Source organism: Heptranchias perlo, chromosome 5 (assembly GCF_035084215.1).
Source record: "Heptranchias perlo isolate sHepPer1 chromosome 5, sHepPer1.hap1, whole genome shotgun sequence".
NCBI lineage: Eukaryota > Metazoa > Chordata > Chondrichthyes > Hexanchiformes > Hexanchidae > Heptranchias > Heptranchias perlo.
The window spans coordinates 46,740,487-46,759,167 of NC_090329.1; the positions used below are offsets into that span (position 1 = coordinate 46,740,487).

Genomic DNA, 18,681 nt, shown 5'->3' on the forward strand with positions numbered 1-18,681 from the left:
AATTGTCTGTCTTACAGGACCCACCGAAGTGCGAGTATCTGCGCTGGTGCATGGATGTATGTCCTATGATGGTGCACCCTCAGAAGGAATGATGTCTTCAGAGGAATTGACATCATCCAGATTAGTAGAATCCTTTTGTAGGTGTGAAGGGCCTGGATGACAAAAGAAAGCGAAACGACTTAGTCTTGGACACATTAACAATCTTGCCAATCTCCATACTCGGACTTCTCAAACTTCAGGCATCGATTAAATAAAGTCAGCACCTTTGTGAAATACGTGTTATATTCTGTCACCAACCATACGTGAGCTACTAGTCTCTCCATCTCCGATTGAGAGGACCACAGATGTACCACTTATCTCCATTGACTCCTCCTCTGCTTCAGTTAATTCCACAATCTGTGGAGGTCCACCGCCAGTACTCGGCCTCTCTTGCGTTTTTGCGCTCTCTTCTCCTACAAAGGGCAACAGGACATAGCTGGGACTGAGGGTGACGTATTCACTCGATGGATGCAGTACATTGGATGAGGATGACTATCATACTAGATGCATCAGAGGGTAACTGTCACACAGATGCATCACATTGCATAAGGATTAGGGTGAGTGACAGTGTTGGGTTCATAAATGTGGAGGTGAACAAATGCATAGAAAGTGACACTTAAGTGGGTGTGAGGAGTCTTGTGATGGAGTAGGCTTGCAAAAACAGAGCAATGAAAGGGGGGTGGTGTTGTACACAACAGGATGTGGGTCAATGTGCAAATGTACTCACTTTTCCAGACCTGCTCAGGTCATTGAATTGCTTCCTGCAGCCAAGACTTGGGCACCATGCTCCTGCTCGTTACCTCTTGTGCTACCTCCAGTCAAGTCTTTTTGGTGACAGAGCCAGGTTTCTTCCTGCCATTCCGTGGAAAAATAACCTCCCTCCTGGCTCTCACTGCAGCCAATAGCACATCTAGAGAGGCATCACTAAATCTGGGCGCTGCCTTTGTTTTCCTCAACTCCATTTCTCCTTCAAAATCCATTGTTGAACTGGCCCTTTAAATAACATAGTTCAGATCATGTCATCCAGGTGTGCAGTACCTTCGCTGCGCAGCTTGGAGACACGAAACCCGGGAGCAATGATAATTGACTGCAATCAAGATACGATCGCAGATCTAAACACGTTCGCTTTGCTTCCGGGTTCCCCACGCGCATATCCACCGTCTCGATGCTAAAATCCAGGCCATGGTCTCCAGTGCATGCATGTGTCCTGCATCAAACACCTAGGAATTTCAGTAACACTGAGGTCTCAAAATGAACAATGTGCCCTAATTTAATGAAGACTTCTGCACTTCCTATTTTAGGCAGGGCATTTGTAACTTGTGTTACATTTTGAATTTGCCCACTGCATTTGATTTAACCTATTGACTATATTTTCCTCATTTTAGGTTCAATGCTTTTGGTTTCTGAGCAGGACCGGTCTATCAAACTGTCGGGTGCATCCGGGTTTCCCAACCAATCAGCACGTCCCTCCATTGATGCTCATTTTATAGTGTACTTCTCAAACAGTTAATGTGCTGTTTAATCACCAGAACTTTTGAATAGACTATTAATAAGATGTATAGTGAGGAAAACAGAATGCACAGACAATGCTGCTCACGACATCTGGAAACCCTGGTTTTCAGGCCAAGATCTATCCTTCTTTACTACATGCATGACAGTTAAGAATATCTTTTCAGTAAGGTGGCTTGCTAGCCAAGTTCAAATCAAGGCTACCTTGATTGCTGAACGTATCACTATCAGCTCAGAAACCCATAGAGCATGGAAGGAGAAGACCACAACGTAAGGATAGCTCCAAATTCATGCAGAAATGGAACCACAAATGTGGTGGCATTTCCTGGTACAAAGCCTCACTAGAAGGAAGTGCTAGTAGCTCAGATTTCCATGCTCCTGTTTCAGTGAGGCCTCAAGCCAGCAGGGTATCTCGCTGAATTTGCCCTTATATTCACATTTTAAAATTTGATTGCTTAAAATATTGCAATGATAGTCTTCCGAAGTTATACCTAGCCCTGCCCTGACATTACAATGAAACATGTTTTTCTTTGAAAAGGGGTAGCCTCCTATTTGCAATGTTCACCATCTGTTCTCCACTATGTCATAGTCTACAATTAATCGTACACTGATTCTGCTGCTGATGAATATGTGCAGGAAACAGAAATGTCAGAATATGATGCACAAAATCCTCAACTTCAACTGATAAAGTATTGTTCTTGATGATCAAAAGAAGTGAACCAAGTTGCTCCATGAGGTAAATGTGGCTATGGTGCCCAAATGAGGGAGAGAGCAACTGTAACTTACAAAGAACTTGAGTATGAAGCAAATAGCCACAGATTAAAGCTTCAGTTATTTAAATGTGCAATTACTTGATTTACAAATGTGGTCTTCATAGTTCAACTATCCGCTCTTCATTTGAGCAGCAAACGTATTTCACAAATAAAGCCTTGGAAGGAGTAAAGCACAGATTCACTAGAATGATACCTGGACTCCAAGGGTTAAATTACGAGGCGAGATTACACAAACTAGGGTTGTATTCCCTGGAATTTAGAAGATTAAGGGGTGATTCGATTGGAGTTTTCAAGATATTAAGGGGAACTGATAGGGTAGATAGAGAGAAACTATTTCCGCTGATTGGGGAGTCTAGGACGAGGGGACATAGCCTAAAAATTAGAGCCAAGACTTTCAGGAGTGAAGTTAGGAAACACTTCTACACGCAAAGGGTGGTGGAAGTTTGGAACTCTTCCGCAAACGGCAGTTGATGCTAGCTCAATTGCTAATTTTAAATTTGAGATTGATAGATTTTTGTTAACCAAAGGTATTAAGGGATATGGGGCTAAGGGATATGGAGTTAGGTTACAGATCAGCCATGATCTCATGGAACAGGCTCGAGGGGCTAAAAAGCCTACTCCTGTTCCTATGTTCCTGAGCAACTTGGTGCATTTCTTTTTGCAGAAAAGCTAATCATTCAGCAGAAATGGGATGCAAGTAACAACACAGTTGAGGCTTGAAGTGCGATTACATGACATTACTTGTTAAAGTGTACAAGTATGAGTCAGTGCCTTTGTACAACATATTGCAGAAAAGATCAATGACTATTTATGTATTCAGTGGGGCAATATATATGTGCACTCCTAGAAGTTTGCATTACTGTACGGAGAATACAAGTTTGTACAGCAAAGAAAATACACTGGCATTTTGTATTTCATATAGAGCTGCAGTTCCACGCAGCAGGTTTGATCCTAGAGGCTATGGCCTAGAAATTGGTGGCCGCGCCCGTATTACAGGCATAAAATGCATACCAAAGCATCCAACATTCCACGGTGTCCTACCCGCCATGTTGGTAAAGGCAGAAAAGAGGTGTGCATGGCCCACGCATGAAACAGACATTCAGAGTCCGCACCTGAAGCAGGTGTTAGGTTGTTTACATATGCAAATAAGGAACCTAGTGCTCGCTTGAGCCTCCCTTTGCAAAACTGATCTTCCCTGAACGCAGCTGGCACTGGGCCAGCTGAAGGCAGCCACCAAAAAGATAAGTTTGTTAAATATTTACCTAAGGAATCTTACAACACCAGTTTATAGTCCAACAAATTTATTTTAAAATCACAAGCTTTCGGAGATTATCCCCTTCGTCAGATGAATAAATTTGTTGGACTATAACCTGGTGTTGTAAGATTCCTTACATTTGTCCACCCCAGTCCATCACCGGCATCTCCGCATCATAAATATTTACCTGACTGTGGAGTAGAGGGTCCCGGCTCCACTGCAGTGCCAAAGACTGTTGCCGACTCTTTCTCGGCCCCTTCCCGATCGCTCTTCTCCCCACTCCTCCTGATCACTCCCCTCTCTCATAGGAACCACCGGAGGACCGCTGCAGCTGGCGAGCTGCCTGGGGGATATGCAGTGTGCATCCGCATTAAATGAGCCTCCAAGGCCCAATATCGGGTGTAACTTGGGCCTACCTGTTCTGGCACAGAGATCAATCCCTGTGTCCAATTTCTAGTCCTATGACTGTCAGCAGGGACAATGTATGAATATTGAGATTGGGTGGGAAATGGCAGCATGATGGTCATCCACTTCTCTCTGAAAGCATGCACCCTGTTTTCCAGATAGCGTTATCCAAAGAAACTGGGGAATTTGGGGGGAGGGGTGGTTGAGGGGGGAGAGGAGAAAATGGTTTTTTTTTCCCCCCGCGGGTGTATTTTTGAAGATAAGTTGTTCAACTAAATGCTCATTGAAAAGAAAAAAAAATGTTTTTTAAAACTATTAGTGGTTGATAAAGATGCTTCAGCAAATTGATTTTTTTTCTCAGCCTTACTCAGAGGGGGAAAATACCTCTGATAGATGAACCTCTTTGAAAATTGGTGTCGGGTCTGACAAGACTTGAATTATTTGCAAGACTCATTTGTGAAAAATACTATGCAAAATAGTTCAATACATTCTGACATTAACAAACTCTTCACAATCTTTTTTTTTGCTTCTGCTTCTATATCTATTACTTATCATCAGCATTTAATGACTAGGAAGAAATCACTTTCAGATGATCCCACAGGTATAAGGGAACTTATGAAAGTAAATAGATTTAGTTTACACAGTGAGGAAAATATGGGCCTATGTTAGTCCAGGTTAAAACGCAACATATGGTACAGTATTTGGTTCTCACATTGCACCAAATGTACAATTAGTGATACAGTAAGACTTTAATTTTGTCTAGCTTCTGTAGGCAAACTGGCTTGCCTCACCTCACAATAGCGGAGCTGAATAATCCGATATATATCAAAAACTTGCAATGCAGTACACATCTTGAAGGCCACCTCCACACAAGCATTCCATGTCTACAATTAATCCCTAATTATTCAAATACAAGATAAATGGTACTCTTACTTACAGTAAACTGAGAAATCACTGTCTTCATAATTCAGTAAATGTATTTAGGAAGAATTAAAAAAAACTATACATGTAAGAAATACCAAGAACAATCCTTGTATTGTGAATTGAAAAACTAAGATAAAATGCTTCACTGTACAGCAGTATTAACATACCTTTACAGTATAATTCCTTGAATGTTCTCAATGAACTGCCATAACAGTAATTGGTTTTACTTTGCTTGGAATAAATCTATATGCCTTGTAGTAAAACAGTGGGTGAGCTGCAAAAAAAAAATGCAAATCCAGGTGGCCCAATGAGAGTAATTTTCTTCTACCGGCTAAGAGTCTTAGGGTTAATAGCGTGCAGTTCCCCTTTAACATCATTTTCAAAAGGCAACTCAGGATGAATGAGCCGAAGTCACTAAATCTGATAATGGGTTCATTTTTAACCCAATGATGTGACTGTTGGATTTAGTTCTTTTGGTAGCTGACTGTAACATGTTCTCATAATATTCCTCTGGGCATGATTTTAGCCATTTATTTTATATGGGTTAATGACTTCATTTAAATAGTGCACAAGGGAATATTTTATAAACGCATTAACCAGTATGCTATCAAAGGACGACATTTACAAACAAGTTTCCATTCTACCCATTTTTGAAATAAGCTCAAGATCAGCTTGTGCAATACTGTGAAAAACTGCTACTATTGAAAATTAGGGGTAGGTCTCTATTGCTTGTAGATGAAGGGATTAATTCAAGAGTTTCTATTATAGCCATTTTTGCTGGCAACTGAAAGCCTTACAAAACAATATAATTAAGTGTGTTAACTACCATAAGAACAGGAATAGGCCATTCAGCCCCCCTAAGCCTGTTCCACCATTCAATTAGATCATGGCTGATCGATATCTTAATTCCATCTATCCTCCTTGGTTCCATAACCCTTAATACCCTCGCCTAACAAAAATCTATCAATCTCAGTTTTGAAATTTTCAAACTGACCTAGCCTCAACAACTTTTTGGTGGAGAGAGTTGCAGATTTCCACAACCCTTTGTGTGAAGAACTGCTTTCTGACATCATGCCTGAACGGCCTAGCTCTAATTTTAAGGTTATTTTCAAAAGGCATTTGATAAGGTGTACACGAAAGGTTGTTACACAAGATTAGGGCTCATGGGATTGGGGGTAATATATTAGCATGGATAGAGGATTGGTTAACGGACAGAAAACAGCAAGTAGGAATAAACAGGTCATTTTCAGGTTGGTAGGTTGTAACTAGTGGAGTGCCTCAAGGATCAGTGCTGGGGCCTCACTAGATTGATTCCTGGGATGAGAGGGTTGCCCTATGAGGAGAGATTGAGTAGAATGGGCCTATACTCTCTGGAGTTTAGAAGAATGAGAGGTGATCTCATTGAAACATATAAGATTTGGAGAGGGCTTGACAGGGTAGATGCTGAAAGGCTGTTTCCCTTGACTGGAGAGTCTAGAACTAGGGGCCAGTCTCAGGATAAGGGGTTGGCCATTTAGGACTGAGATCAGGAGGAATTTCTTCACTCAGAGGGTTGTTAATCTTTGGAATTCTCTACCCCAGTGAATGTTCAGTGGTTGAGTATATTCGATAGATTTTTGGACACTAAAGGAATCAAGGGATATGGGGATCGGGCGGGAGAGTAGAGTTGAGGTTGAAGATCAGCCATGATCTTATTGAATGGCAGAGCAGGCTCGAGGGGCCGTATGACCTACTTCTATTTCTTAGGTTCTTATGTTATGCCCCCTTGTTCCAGACTCCCCCACCAGAGGAAATAGTTACTCCCAATCAAATCCTTTAATCATCTTAAACACCTCAATATATCACCCCTTAATCTTCTGTATTCAAGGGAATACAAGCCTAGTCTATTCAATCTGTCCTCATAATTTAACCCTTAGCCCAGATATCATTCTGATGAATCTGAACTGCATCCACTCCAAGGCAAATACATCCTTCCTGAGGAGTGGTGCCCAGAACTGAATGCAGGGGTCTAACCAGAGCTCAGTACAGCTGTAACATAACTTCCAAGCCCTTGTATTCCAGCCCCCTTGAGATAAAGGCCAACATTCCATTAGCCTTTTTAATTATTTTTTGTACTGGTCTGCTAGCTTTATGATTTCTGTACTTGGACCACTAAATCTCTCTGTTCCTCCACAGTTCTCAGGTTATCACTACTTAGAAAATACTGATCTATCTTTCTTAGGTCCAAAGTGGATAACCTCACACTTTCTCACATTGAACTCCATCTGCCACAGTTTTGCCCACTCACTTAATCTATCAATGTCCCTTTGCAACTTTCTGCTCCCATCTACACTATTTACTGTGCCACCTAACTTAGTGTCATCAGCAAACTTAGATACACGGCTCCTATTCCTTCATCGAAGTCATTTATAAATATAGTGAAAAGCTGATACCCCAGTGCAGATCCCTGGGGGACACCACTAGTCACATCCTGCCAATTTAAGCATATACCATTATCCCTACTCTCTGTCTCCTACCTCCTAACCAATTCCCTACACAAGCCAATAGGTTTCCTCCAAAGCCACGCACTCTCATTTTTGTTAACAGTCTCTTATCCAATAAAGTGTTACTAAGTCACACAGTAAGAATCATTATTTATGGAGATGAGATAACAACTGAAAGCAAGTTACCAAATCAGATGACTAACTGTTTAAGTTATTGGTTAGAAACGTTACTGATCATTGACCAAGGCATGAGTAGGTACATATAGAGTTTCCAACATCACAGTTTCAAAAGGAAGTCAGAGTCTGATGACAGAAAGTCAATGATCAAGCTTGGTGAAAATTCAATAAGTGATTGACATCACAGCTAGGAAACAAACAGAGGTCAGGCGCATATTTAAATAATTTCCACAGCTATAAAACAGAGGTCAGATGTATATTTGAATGACTATCAGAGATTATATTTTATGAATTGCATACTGCATGACAAAGCCTGATAGGTATTAAAATATCTCAGTAGGGAAAGATTAGTCTTTACTATTTTTGATATATAGAGTCAGGCTGAGAACAAAAGCAAATATTTGAATCCAGCAAAGGAAGAAAACAAAAATTTATGTTGAAAATAGAGAAGCATATTAAAATGTACATTAAGTAGCTCCCCTGATGGCCTTGTGGGTAAAGGCACTGTCCAATGTAGCATTAGGTCACGCAGAGTAGAAAGTCCCAAGTTTGATCCCAAGTCTGTCATGAGTAAGCTATCTTGACCAGAGCAGTAGTTAGGATGCTACAATAGGCCCCAAGAGAGAGGGGGGGGGGGCGGAATCATTAGATTTCCCAATCCTGATTGCTATCCAATGAATCCTGCTGAAAGTCACTCATCCAAAAGCCTTCTGAGGCTCACACATGAAGAATATCCATTTTGATGAGGCACCAGAGTGCAACTAACAATTTTGGTACCAGAATCAGAGCCTCCAAGATGGGAAAGAAAGTTGGACAAAAGTACATTAAAAATATAGTGAACAGTGATAGTTACAAAAATGTGCATATGTGCTTTTGATTCTTTGCCAATAGTTTCATGGAAATTCAATAGAAACTGTCTTACAAGTTGAAATTACACTAAAGTAGCAAATAACTATCTTATAAATAGTCCAATAGTTACAAGTATTCTTCATGTTAAATCCATTTTTGTTCAAAGCGAGCCATTACTTATAAAGCTCCGAGTAAGATTAGAAAATGCCTAGTAACATTATTTCCCACAACAGACGTCTCAGAATGTTACTGTATATGGGCAAGAGATTAAGGATGGGGTTATTGCTTCTGCTACTTTCTTTACTGCAGTGTATCTACAGTGCTATATATGACTCCCGAATGTGAGTAAGTATGAAGGATAAAGGGTTAGGGGGTAGCATTAAATAATTGTGTAAATATCCTGTATTTGATTCAAGGTCATTGCTATTTGAATCTGAACAGGTTCTGGAGCCCCATGCATTGTGTTGTGCTATATAGTGTTGATTCAGATTCTCCATAAAATTCAACACATGATGAGTTTCTAGTCTCAGATGGACTTCTGGAACGAGGGAGCAGGGCAGGAGGAGGAAATGTTTCCTTAAAAAGGATGGGAAAATTTAAGACTACATCTGCTTGATCTCATTGCTGCTCCTAGTTTATTAGTGCTTGGGAAAATTTTGACCATTACTTCAAAATCAAACTAATGTTATTAAAAAAAACCCTGAATAAGTAAATGAATATAGAGTGCCCTAAAATATGCACGACATAAAGCTTGGAATTCACAATAGAGATTCATCGGTGGATATTTTTCAATATTAATGTCTGACCCCAATAATCGCCTGCTATCTGAGTGAATGAATTAAACTAAAAAATGCAAGAGAAAAAGAGCATTAGGCATCAGAGACAAAACATAGCTTTAGGAAAAAAACGAGAGCACCTAAATTAAAGACAACAGAAAAAAATGAAGCACAAATGGCAGGAAGTACATAAAAAAGGGAGTAGAAAACAAATGAAGAAGAAAAGTTTAAAAAAACACCATGGACTTGGCATAAAATAAACTCATATGAAAAACATACGGTAAACATAGGAATGAGAATAAAATAAAAATGAAACAAAAAAGAGAATAGGTATTGAAAAATGTAGAAAGGGCAGAATAATTAAAAGGTCATTTTTAATTTAGGACAACATTTTGGACTACCTTTTGGCCCATGCTAACTTTCAAAAATCCTAATTCAAAACAAAGCATGTTCTAAATTTTGCTCTTGCACCTCCCCCAATGGTGAGTGCAGCTCAGGCAATTCCCTTTACAGACAAGACTTGGACCCTTCATGGCAAGTGGCTCAGGAATAGCATTGGCAAAAGTCTGAGAGCAGGTCACCCGTCTATCCTCTTGATTAAATATATATTAGCATTAGGCCTTCATGACTTAAAAGATCAAAACAATTATTCATATAATGCTGTTGTTGGAATGGTCCACGAACTTCTGTTACATTTACACCAAGGTATTCAAGCTAACTCAACCCCGAGTCAAGTGTTACTGGGTAATGTTTAAGCATGCCACAATTTTCAAGTGAAGATTTCTGGTCAATGTGAAGTTGTTTTTTCCTCACCTCCTGAAGGGGTGATTCATGATAGGATACCATTCCACAATTATCAACAGCCCTTCACAAGCTCACCAAAATGACCATTCCACATGAGTAATCCTTGATATGCTATTCAACTGTGGCGAAAAATCACAGCCGAGCATCATCCTATGTACAATGCCCATGTACACACACTTTCTAGCAGGTGTCAATAAACAGACAAAAAGAATGGAAACCCTGGTTGAACTTTCCTCTCCCTCCCAGGGCACTGAGGCTAAAAAAACTTATATGTTAAAAACCTGGTTTTCAGAGCGCAATGCCAAATAATCCTCTATGTACTGCACTGCTGGCATGTGCCTCTGTAGGCTGGGTGTACACTGATTTACGAAGCAGGTCCAGTCTTCCGTGTATGACAAAAGACCAGGTTTCCGTTTTCTGAATTCTCCAACGGCACAGGACAATACAAGATTTTTTAGAATTGGATCCTGATGGGCCTATGTGCAAAATTTGGATTCAGGAAGCCTGAAAATTCATGCTGAGCCCATCCTGTGCATCAGGATGGCCTGGTTATGATGCTATTTTGTATCCTAATGCAAGTAAGGTTACATACTGCACTGGCTCAGTGCATTTAGCACGCTGGAGGAGGAGGAGGTGGTGGTGGTTGTTCTGATGAAAAATTAGGAGATCCAAGAAAGTGGGTCTTTGCTGCCGTTGTCTCAGCAGAATTTTGTCAGTTTACTTTGCGGAGCGCAATCAACTGCAGGAGAACTGCGTCAGTAGTGGACAATGTTCCAATCAATTAAAAACAGCTATAGTGCTTCCACTGCTGTTCTGGCCAAGACCCACTACCTCAACAGAGCCCAGGATTAAAATATGGGAACCTTCTAATCTTTTTTACAGGTCACTACTACACCATTTTTCCACTGAACTATCAAGATAGCCAAGGAATATGAAGTTTCGAAGGACTGATTGACAATGGCATCTGGAACCACTGAGTAGAGTGTAAGAGTACAAGAGCAGCAGCAGCAGATGAAATTGTTTAATGTTTAAAAAACAGAAAAAAAGATCCAGGAGAGAATTGACACACGTATGGCACAGGGAACTTGCCAGAGATGTAAGGAAGTGTGGCACACATGACAAACAGAAGAATTGCTTTGAGCTATAAAACATAGGAGACAATGGCAGAGATTTAGGCCCAGGTTAGCAACAGTTGGGGCTAAGACACTCCAAAAGCGCACAGGGGTACTACTGGAATTTAACCAGCTAAAACAGTACAACTTACTTGGACCTATTAGAGTGTTGGCTTGCGGGATTATACAAGTTGAATGGGAAGAATTCTAATACCTAGTAACAGATTTCCCCATCCATGTCCCATTAATGAGCCAGGTTACTACTTAGGACCTATCTGGTTCAGGTAAGGAATTACTGAGACTATTTCAGAGGATCGACCTAGTTGAAATCACCCATCGTCAGGTATATCATCTTGGAGCCAAGTTGATTTGAGATTATTATACAAAGTGAGATGCTGGGAAATGCTTTTGACATTTTACAGAAGGTCTAGATATATTGTTCTTATATTTATCTTCTACAGAAGATCGAGAGTTACATTGTCCTTTTATTTATCATCTAATTTTCAATTCTATAAAAAAGTCAGGAATGGAATTTGACGCAAGGGGGCGAGACATTTGATCAAAGTCTTCTAAGATTTAAGACCAGGTGACAAAATGGCATACAGAAAGAGAAGTGAGCCAGGCTAGACATCAGTTTTACAGCTTATAAAAAAGCAGTAGCTTACCTGATAAGACCATCTTTCTAAAACGAGTGAAGAAGCCCTTCCAAGGTTATTAATACCTTACATCTGAAAATAGGAATGCTAAAAATATGCTGGAAAGATCCCATTTGTCAACATATCTAAGCAGATGTAGAAGAACTTTGTAGAACACCAAGAAACATATACATGCAAAAAGTCCACACACCCTACAGGTGCATGAAACAATTGTACATAGTAACCCATTATGCCCCTGTTGTGAAAGTACCGCAAAGTAAATGCTTCAGCGCTGAATTTGCTGTAACTGTTGAAATTACTGTATGGTGGATTAATAATAGGAAAACAATTATTTGAATTTTACATATATTGTATATTTATTTGTTCAATCAGCTAACCCATTTAGTTAGATATTTTGGCTATCAATTACAAAGTTATTTTACACATACAGGAAGCAGCACTGTAGCAGTCAGTGCTCACTAATTGTGATTTTTAAAAATCACACAGATCTGCAGCCTTAGTTCACCTTTAAAGACATCAAGCTCTGATTAGAACCACAACTGCATTATTGGGACCCACAAAAAAGATTATTTAGAGTTTGAATTATACACAACTCTGTTTCACAGTTATTTGGAAAAATACAATACTTGTGGCATCAATAGTTTGCTAAGTAATACATCAGTTGCTTGTATATATTTAACAAGACTCCCTTTCTCTTAAGGCATTTTCTCCTTTGTTGCATCGCCTCATGCCATGCACTATCTCTGGTTGGATGAGTGAACTGCTCCTGGGACTCTGCCAGTCATTCTGAAATCAGCAGCCAAGAGGTACACAAGAGCAGCTGAGAGCAACTCTTCCTACAATTTTCCCTTCCTCCCTGAGGGAAAGCGCCTGGCCGCCTCTCAGCATTTCCCCGCGGTGACATGGTCAAAGTCAAGAACTCTCTGTGTGAGAGACTGCAAATTCAAGACCAGGTCCTACCATTCTATGCTGAAATAGGATGGGGCTCCAAAAACACCATCATAGATACTATCTTCAGAAAGCTGCAATGACCATTGCCTCCCACTGGTGACATTCTTTGTATATCAAACTGAAATGTATGATTCACAGTATACATTACCTATATAGTGAACAACACATGTCTGTCCCTTTTTTGGAAATGTCCTGCCTAAAAAAAAGACATTATGAAATTAGTGTATTTTATATTTAGTGTTTATTATGAGTAAGGGATGTCACAAATTTTTGTAATAGATTGCACAACTATATTAAGTACAGGTGTACCAGTGCAACTGTACGATATTCCAATTAATTTAATTTTTATAATGGGTTTAGAGGATAGCATGAAGGCACGTTAACTTTCAGAATAAATGGGGTGCCAAATTAGTTGCTAAAATGTAGCCTCCGTTTTACATTAGATATAGGATTTTGCATTTTACGACCGTTTCACAATGAGTTGTTAGCTTTAGGCTTTAAGCCTTTCAAGGATTTGATTTCTGCTGCTACAATTAAACTTTAAATACCCTTTCAGGCACACGTTTTGCAGAATCAGTAACATATGAACACGCCTAATCATTTTCCTTTACCACGGATACTAACAGAAGAAATACTACTAATGAAAATCTAAGTAGAGTGAAATCCCGCAGTCGCCCCGTTATCTCTCCTTTACAGTACAGTACTAGCCTTTACGCAGCTGTCAGCAAATGCCATTTAAAAATCCACACACACTGCATTGCTACCAAATTTGTCTAGACTGCTAAGACAAGGCTGCTGCAATGTAAACCCAGCAACACAATAAGTATCCTTTGGGAAGAAGAATTACCGTCTCCTGGAGATATTGTCTCGATTTCAACACCCATTCTTATTTAATAATAATGTTAAAAAATGTATCTTTCGGCAAGGAAAATTGTCACAATCTCAACTACAGGCTGCAGCAGCGTCTCCTCTCCCCTCACACCCAGCGTGGCTTGAACCACGCACCAGCCGAACCCAGCCTGTCAATGGGCGGCGTGACGTCATCGACAAACGTCAATCATCCCGACCCCGCCCCTCCCCAGATGGAATTGGAACGTCAGTGGCGCCTCAACGCCAATCAGCATCGAGGAAGTAGAGACTATGTCGCTCGCTCTCTCTCTCTCTAGCAAGTTTAGGTTGCTCGTAGCTGAGTTTAGGTTAGGTTGTAGTTGCAGTCTGGTTTTTCTGGCACTTCATTACTGGAGAGAGGGGCCTATTTTAAACTTATGGAGCATTGCCACCCTGAGAACTTTGCAGGGGGTACTGAATACCGTACCTGACAATAGAATGCAATGATATATATCCAAACAGTTCGGTTTACCCCAGTGAATGCTTGAATGCTACTTTTTCCCCCCTCAAAAATCGTGAGGTATTGATCGTTCCGGTTATTGCAGAGGTATATTTTGGATCTGTATTACAAGCAAAGAATTCCAATCGAATCTGTAATAATATCTGCTTTTTACAATATACTTAGTAGCTTTTCTTCCCAGTGCCACCTTTATTTTTGCTTTACAAAAGCACACAACTTCCATCGCTGTGTCTGAAAATTAGTTCAATCCCGTTCTGTACCTAGCTAATTACTCATGGGTCGCCACGGTATTACAGTGAGTTGAAGGATCTGCTATTTTATTAGGACAGGAGCATTATACCATGTAAAACACAATGCCTGTATATATTTTAGTAGAAAATGCCTTACACACAATACAGGTAAATGTATTTCATGTGTGTATATTTACTTAGCAAACAACTACCACCTTTCAGTAACTACGGAAGTAAGGCACTAACAATCATCAAAAAACACACACTCTGCATTTTGTCTTAGTATTTTACCAACAAAGCACAAAAGGTTAAAGTACACATGCATATCCCGTGCAAATACGAGTATTGAGATCACATGCCCAAGGACTGTCTTTTACTCATTTTTTAATTTATGGATCAGAAATGCAATTAGTTACATTTGGATTCTTAATTAGCCACATGCCTGGTGGCTAATGTATTGACCAGCACCGTCATACTCTCACCTGAGTCAGAAGGTCATTGAGTTCAAGCCCCACTCCAGGATTTGAGTGTAAATATTTAGCCTGACTCTTCAGTACAGTACTGAGGGAACACACTGCATTGTCGGAGGTAGCATCTTATGGATGAAACATTAAACTACCTCGCTTGTTGCCATTGCAATGGGCCCTTCGTACATGCACAATGTGTTTTATGTTCTTATTGACAGTGATCTTTTATTACAAGAAGAATGCAAGGTCAAAGAAAAGAGTAAGAGGGGAACTGGTGAACAGATGGGAGGAGAGGATGCCAATAACCATTTTAGCAAAGCCAGCTCCTTTTTTTGAACTAGTTTTTCCCAATAATACTCTTTTAAAAAATGTGGCCGCTATAAACGCACTCAAGGAGCAAGACGACATCAGTAATGTAACGCATCAGGAGATCTTCCAACATAAATGCTTACCAAAATTTACCAGGTAAACAGAAAATATTCTGGCAAGCACACCTTGGTTAAATCAATAAAAAACTCGTACACAATCTCCACTGTATGTCTGGCGGTGAGGCAGTGCCTCAGTTGCCTCACCTGTTCAGCTACCTCTGATACAAATACATCCAGGTCCAAATATTCATGCTGCAGGTTTATAGTTCTGAGGTAGAGGAGGGCACACTGGATGAAAATGTTTAATCCAATAACACAAGGCATAGAAAGAATGGGAGCCTCATGAAAGTGTTGCAGCACATAGAGAATTGTAGTGATGTCTAACTGCATCTTATATTTCATATCATTTATATCCAACAAAAGAGAGTCTAACTACCTCCCCTTGACATTCAACAGCATTACCCACCATCAACATCCTGGGGGTCACCATTGACCAGAAACTTAAACTGGACCAGCCATATAAATATTGTGGTTACAAGAGCAGGTTAGAGGCTGGGTATTCTGTGGTGAGTGACTCACCTCCTGACTCCCCAAAGCCTTTCCACCATCTACAAGGCACAAGTCAGGAGTGTGATGGAATACTCTCCATTTGCCCGGATGAGTGCAACTCCAACAACACTCAAGAAGCTCGACACCATCCAGGACAAAGCAGTCCGCTTGATTGGCACCCCAGCCACCACCCTAAACATTCACTCCCTTCACCATTGGCGCACCGTAGCTGCAGTGTGTACCATCCATAGGATGCACTGCTGCAACTCACCAAGGCTTCTTCGACAGCACCTCCCAAACCCACGATCTCTATCACCTAGAAGGACAAGGGCAGCAGGCACATGGGAACACCACCACCTCCACGTTCCCCTCCAAGTCACACACCATCCCGACTTGGAAATATATTGCCGTTCCTTCATCGTTGCTGGGTCAAAATCCTGGAATCCCTTCCTAACAGCACTGTGGGAGAACCTTCACTGCACAGACTGCAGCGGTTCAAGAAGGCGGCTCATCACCACCTTCTCAAGGGCAATTAGGGATGCGTAATAAATACTGGCCTTGCCAGCGACGCCCACATCCCATGAACAAATAAACAAAAGTAGTTCCTTTTTATGTTTGCTTTATCGTCTTACTTAAAGCTAGTTACACATTGCTAGAACAAATGCAAATGAGAATAAAGGAACTGTAAAAACAAATGCTTGTGCCCTGTGCTGATCATTTGTAAAAGGATGACTTAAAAATATATAAATAAAGCCTTTTGAACTAGAAATACGAATAAGCCATTCAGCCCCTCGAGCCTGTTCAGGCATTCAATTAGATCATGGCTGATCTGTATCTCAACTCCATTTATCCGCCTTGGTTCTGTAACCCTTAATACCCTTACCTAACAAAAATCTATCAATCTCAGTTTTGAAATTTTCAATTGACCTAGCTTTTTTTTGGGGGGGGGGGCAGGCGAAGAAGCGTTCCAGATTCCCACTACCTTTTGCATGAAGAAGTACTTCCTGACACCAGGTCTGAATGGCCGAGCTCTAATTTTAAGGTTATTCCTCCTTGTTCTACACTCCCCCACCAAGGGAAATAGTTTCTCTCTATCTACCCTATCAAATCCTTTAATCATCTTAAGCACCTTCTAGTTCACCCCTTAATCTTCTATGCTCAAGGGAATACAAGACTAGTCTATGCAACCTGTCCTCATAATTTAACCCTTTTAGCCCTAGACTATTAGGGAAGGACAATTGATAATCCTAACTAGAAAGTTCTTCTCAAGCAACCCGGGAGGAAAAGAACCAATTAACACTAAAACACTACAAATTTAATTAAAGAAACCTCGAAGCAGATAACGAATGAATCTCCTGAAACTTTGAGTTGACTTATACCCCATTGTTGAAAAGTGTGAAAATTGGAATATAGGCATCTATCCCAAAAAAGAGCAGTTAAAGCCTATCTAAATGAGTGGATTGTTGTTATCAATGAATGGGACATGAGAGGGCAGTCAAGCCTGCAGGTGTTTGTGAAGCTAACTGAAATCAAAGGAAGACTGACATAAAATGCGTGACTTTTTGGACTGAAGGGAGATTCGTGTCCTACCCAGATAGGGAGTCCCTCAATGCCATTCACAGCTTGACCACCAAAGGGAACTTGCATCCTAAGTGTGTACCATCCACAGGATGCACTGCAGCAACTCGCCAAGGCTTCTTCGACAGCACCTCCCAAACCCGCGACCTCTACCACCTAGAAGGACAAGGGCAGCAGGCACATGGGAACAACACCACCTGCATGTTCCCCTCCAAGTCACACACCATCCCGACTTCAAAATATTTCGTTGTTCCTTCATCGTCGCTGGGTCAAAATCCTGGAACTCCCTTCCTAACAGCACTGTGGGAGAACTTTCACCTCATGGACTGCAACGGTTCAAGAAGGCGGCTCACCACCACCTTCTCAAGGGCAATTAGGGATGGGCAATAAATGCTGGCCTCCCCAGCAACGCCCACATCCCATGAACTAATAAAAAAAAATCGATGGAGTTCCCCAACACTGCTGGCAAAAGGATTACTGACCAAAGATATTAGAACCGTAGAACAATATTGTCCCGGTTCAAAATAGGTGACTTAGTTCTGATTAAATAACATTGTGATAATCTTGCTAATCTCATGGCATCAGGTCAAACATGGGCAAGGAAACATCCTACTGATTATCACCTACCGTCTTCCCTCAGCTGATGAATCAGTCCTCCTCCGTGTTGAATACCACTTGGAGTGTAGAAGAGCATGCCAGGAACAGCACCAGGCATACCTAAAAATGAAGCACTGTGGGTAGCAAGGGCACAAAATCTACTCTGGGTGGGGGACTTCAATGTCCATCACCAAGAGTGGCTCGGGAGCACCACTACTGACCGAGCTGGCCGAGTCCTGAAGGACATAGCTGCCAGACTGGGCCTGCGGCAGGTGGTGAGCGAACCAACACGAGGGAAAAACGTACTTGACCTCATCCTCACCAATTTACCTGTCGCAAATGCATCTGTCCATGACAGTATTGGTAGGAGTGACCACCGCACAGTCCTCGTGGAGACGAAGTCCCGTCTTCACACTGAGGACACCATCCAACGTGTTGTGTGGCACTACCACCGTGCTAAATGGGATAGATTCGGAACAGATCTAGCAGCTCAAAACTGGGCATCCATGAGGTGCTGTGGGCCATCAGCAGCAGCAGAATTGTATTCCAGCACAATCTATAACCTCATGGGCTGGCATATTCCTCACTCCACCATTACCAACAAGCCAGGGGATCAACCCTGGTTCAATGAGGAGTGTAGAAGAGCATGCCAGGAACAGCACCAGGCATACCTAAAAATGAGGTGCCAACCTGGTGAAGCTACAACTCAGGACTACATGCATGCTAAACAGCGGAAGCAACATGCTATAGACAGAGCTAAGTGATTCCACAACCAACGGATCAGATCAAAGCTCTGCAGTCCTGCCACAGTCATGAATGGTGGTGGACAAT

The 18,681-nt window shown here is 41.2% G+C and overlaps 1 protein-coding gene across 4 annotated transcripts in view; it reads right to left on the reverse strand.

Moving 5' to 3' along the window:
* LOC137321366 (peptidyl-prolyl cis-trans isomerase FKBP1B) overlaps nucleotides 1–18,681 on the reverse strand; it is a 64,485-nt gene that overhangs the window by 16,751 nt on the left and 29,053 nt on the right. For 2 of the 4 annotated variants that reach the window (XM_067983749.1, XM_067983748.1), the window contains exons 1-2: nucleotides 13,561–13,725; nucleotides 12,862–12,909 (exon numbers count right to left, since the gene is read on the reverse strand). The exons of 1 other annotated variant lie outside the window; for it this stretch is intronic. In XM_067983749.1, the coding sequence (XP_067839850.1) occupies nucleotides 12,862–12,909; nucleotides 13,561–13,597 (85 nt within the window). In that variant the 5' untranslated portion in view covers nucleotides 13,598–13,725. Of the gene's footprint in view, nucleotides 1–12,861; nucleotides 12,910–13,560; nucleotides 13,726–18,681 lie in introns of those variants that run through there. One more of the 4 variants, XM_067983750.1, reaches the window with a different exon arrangement.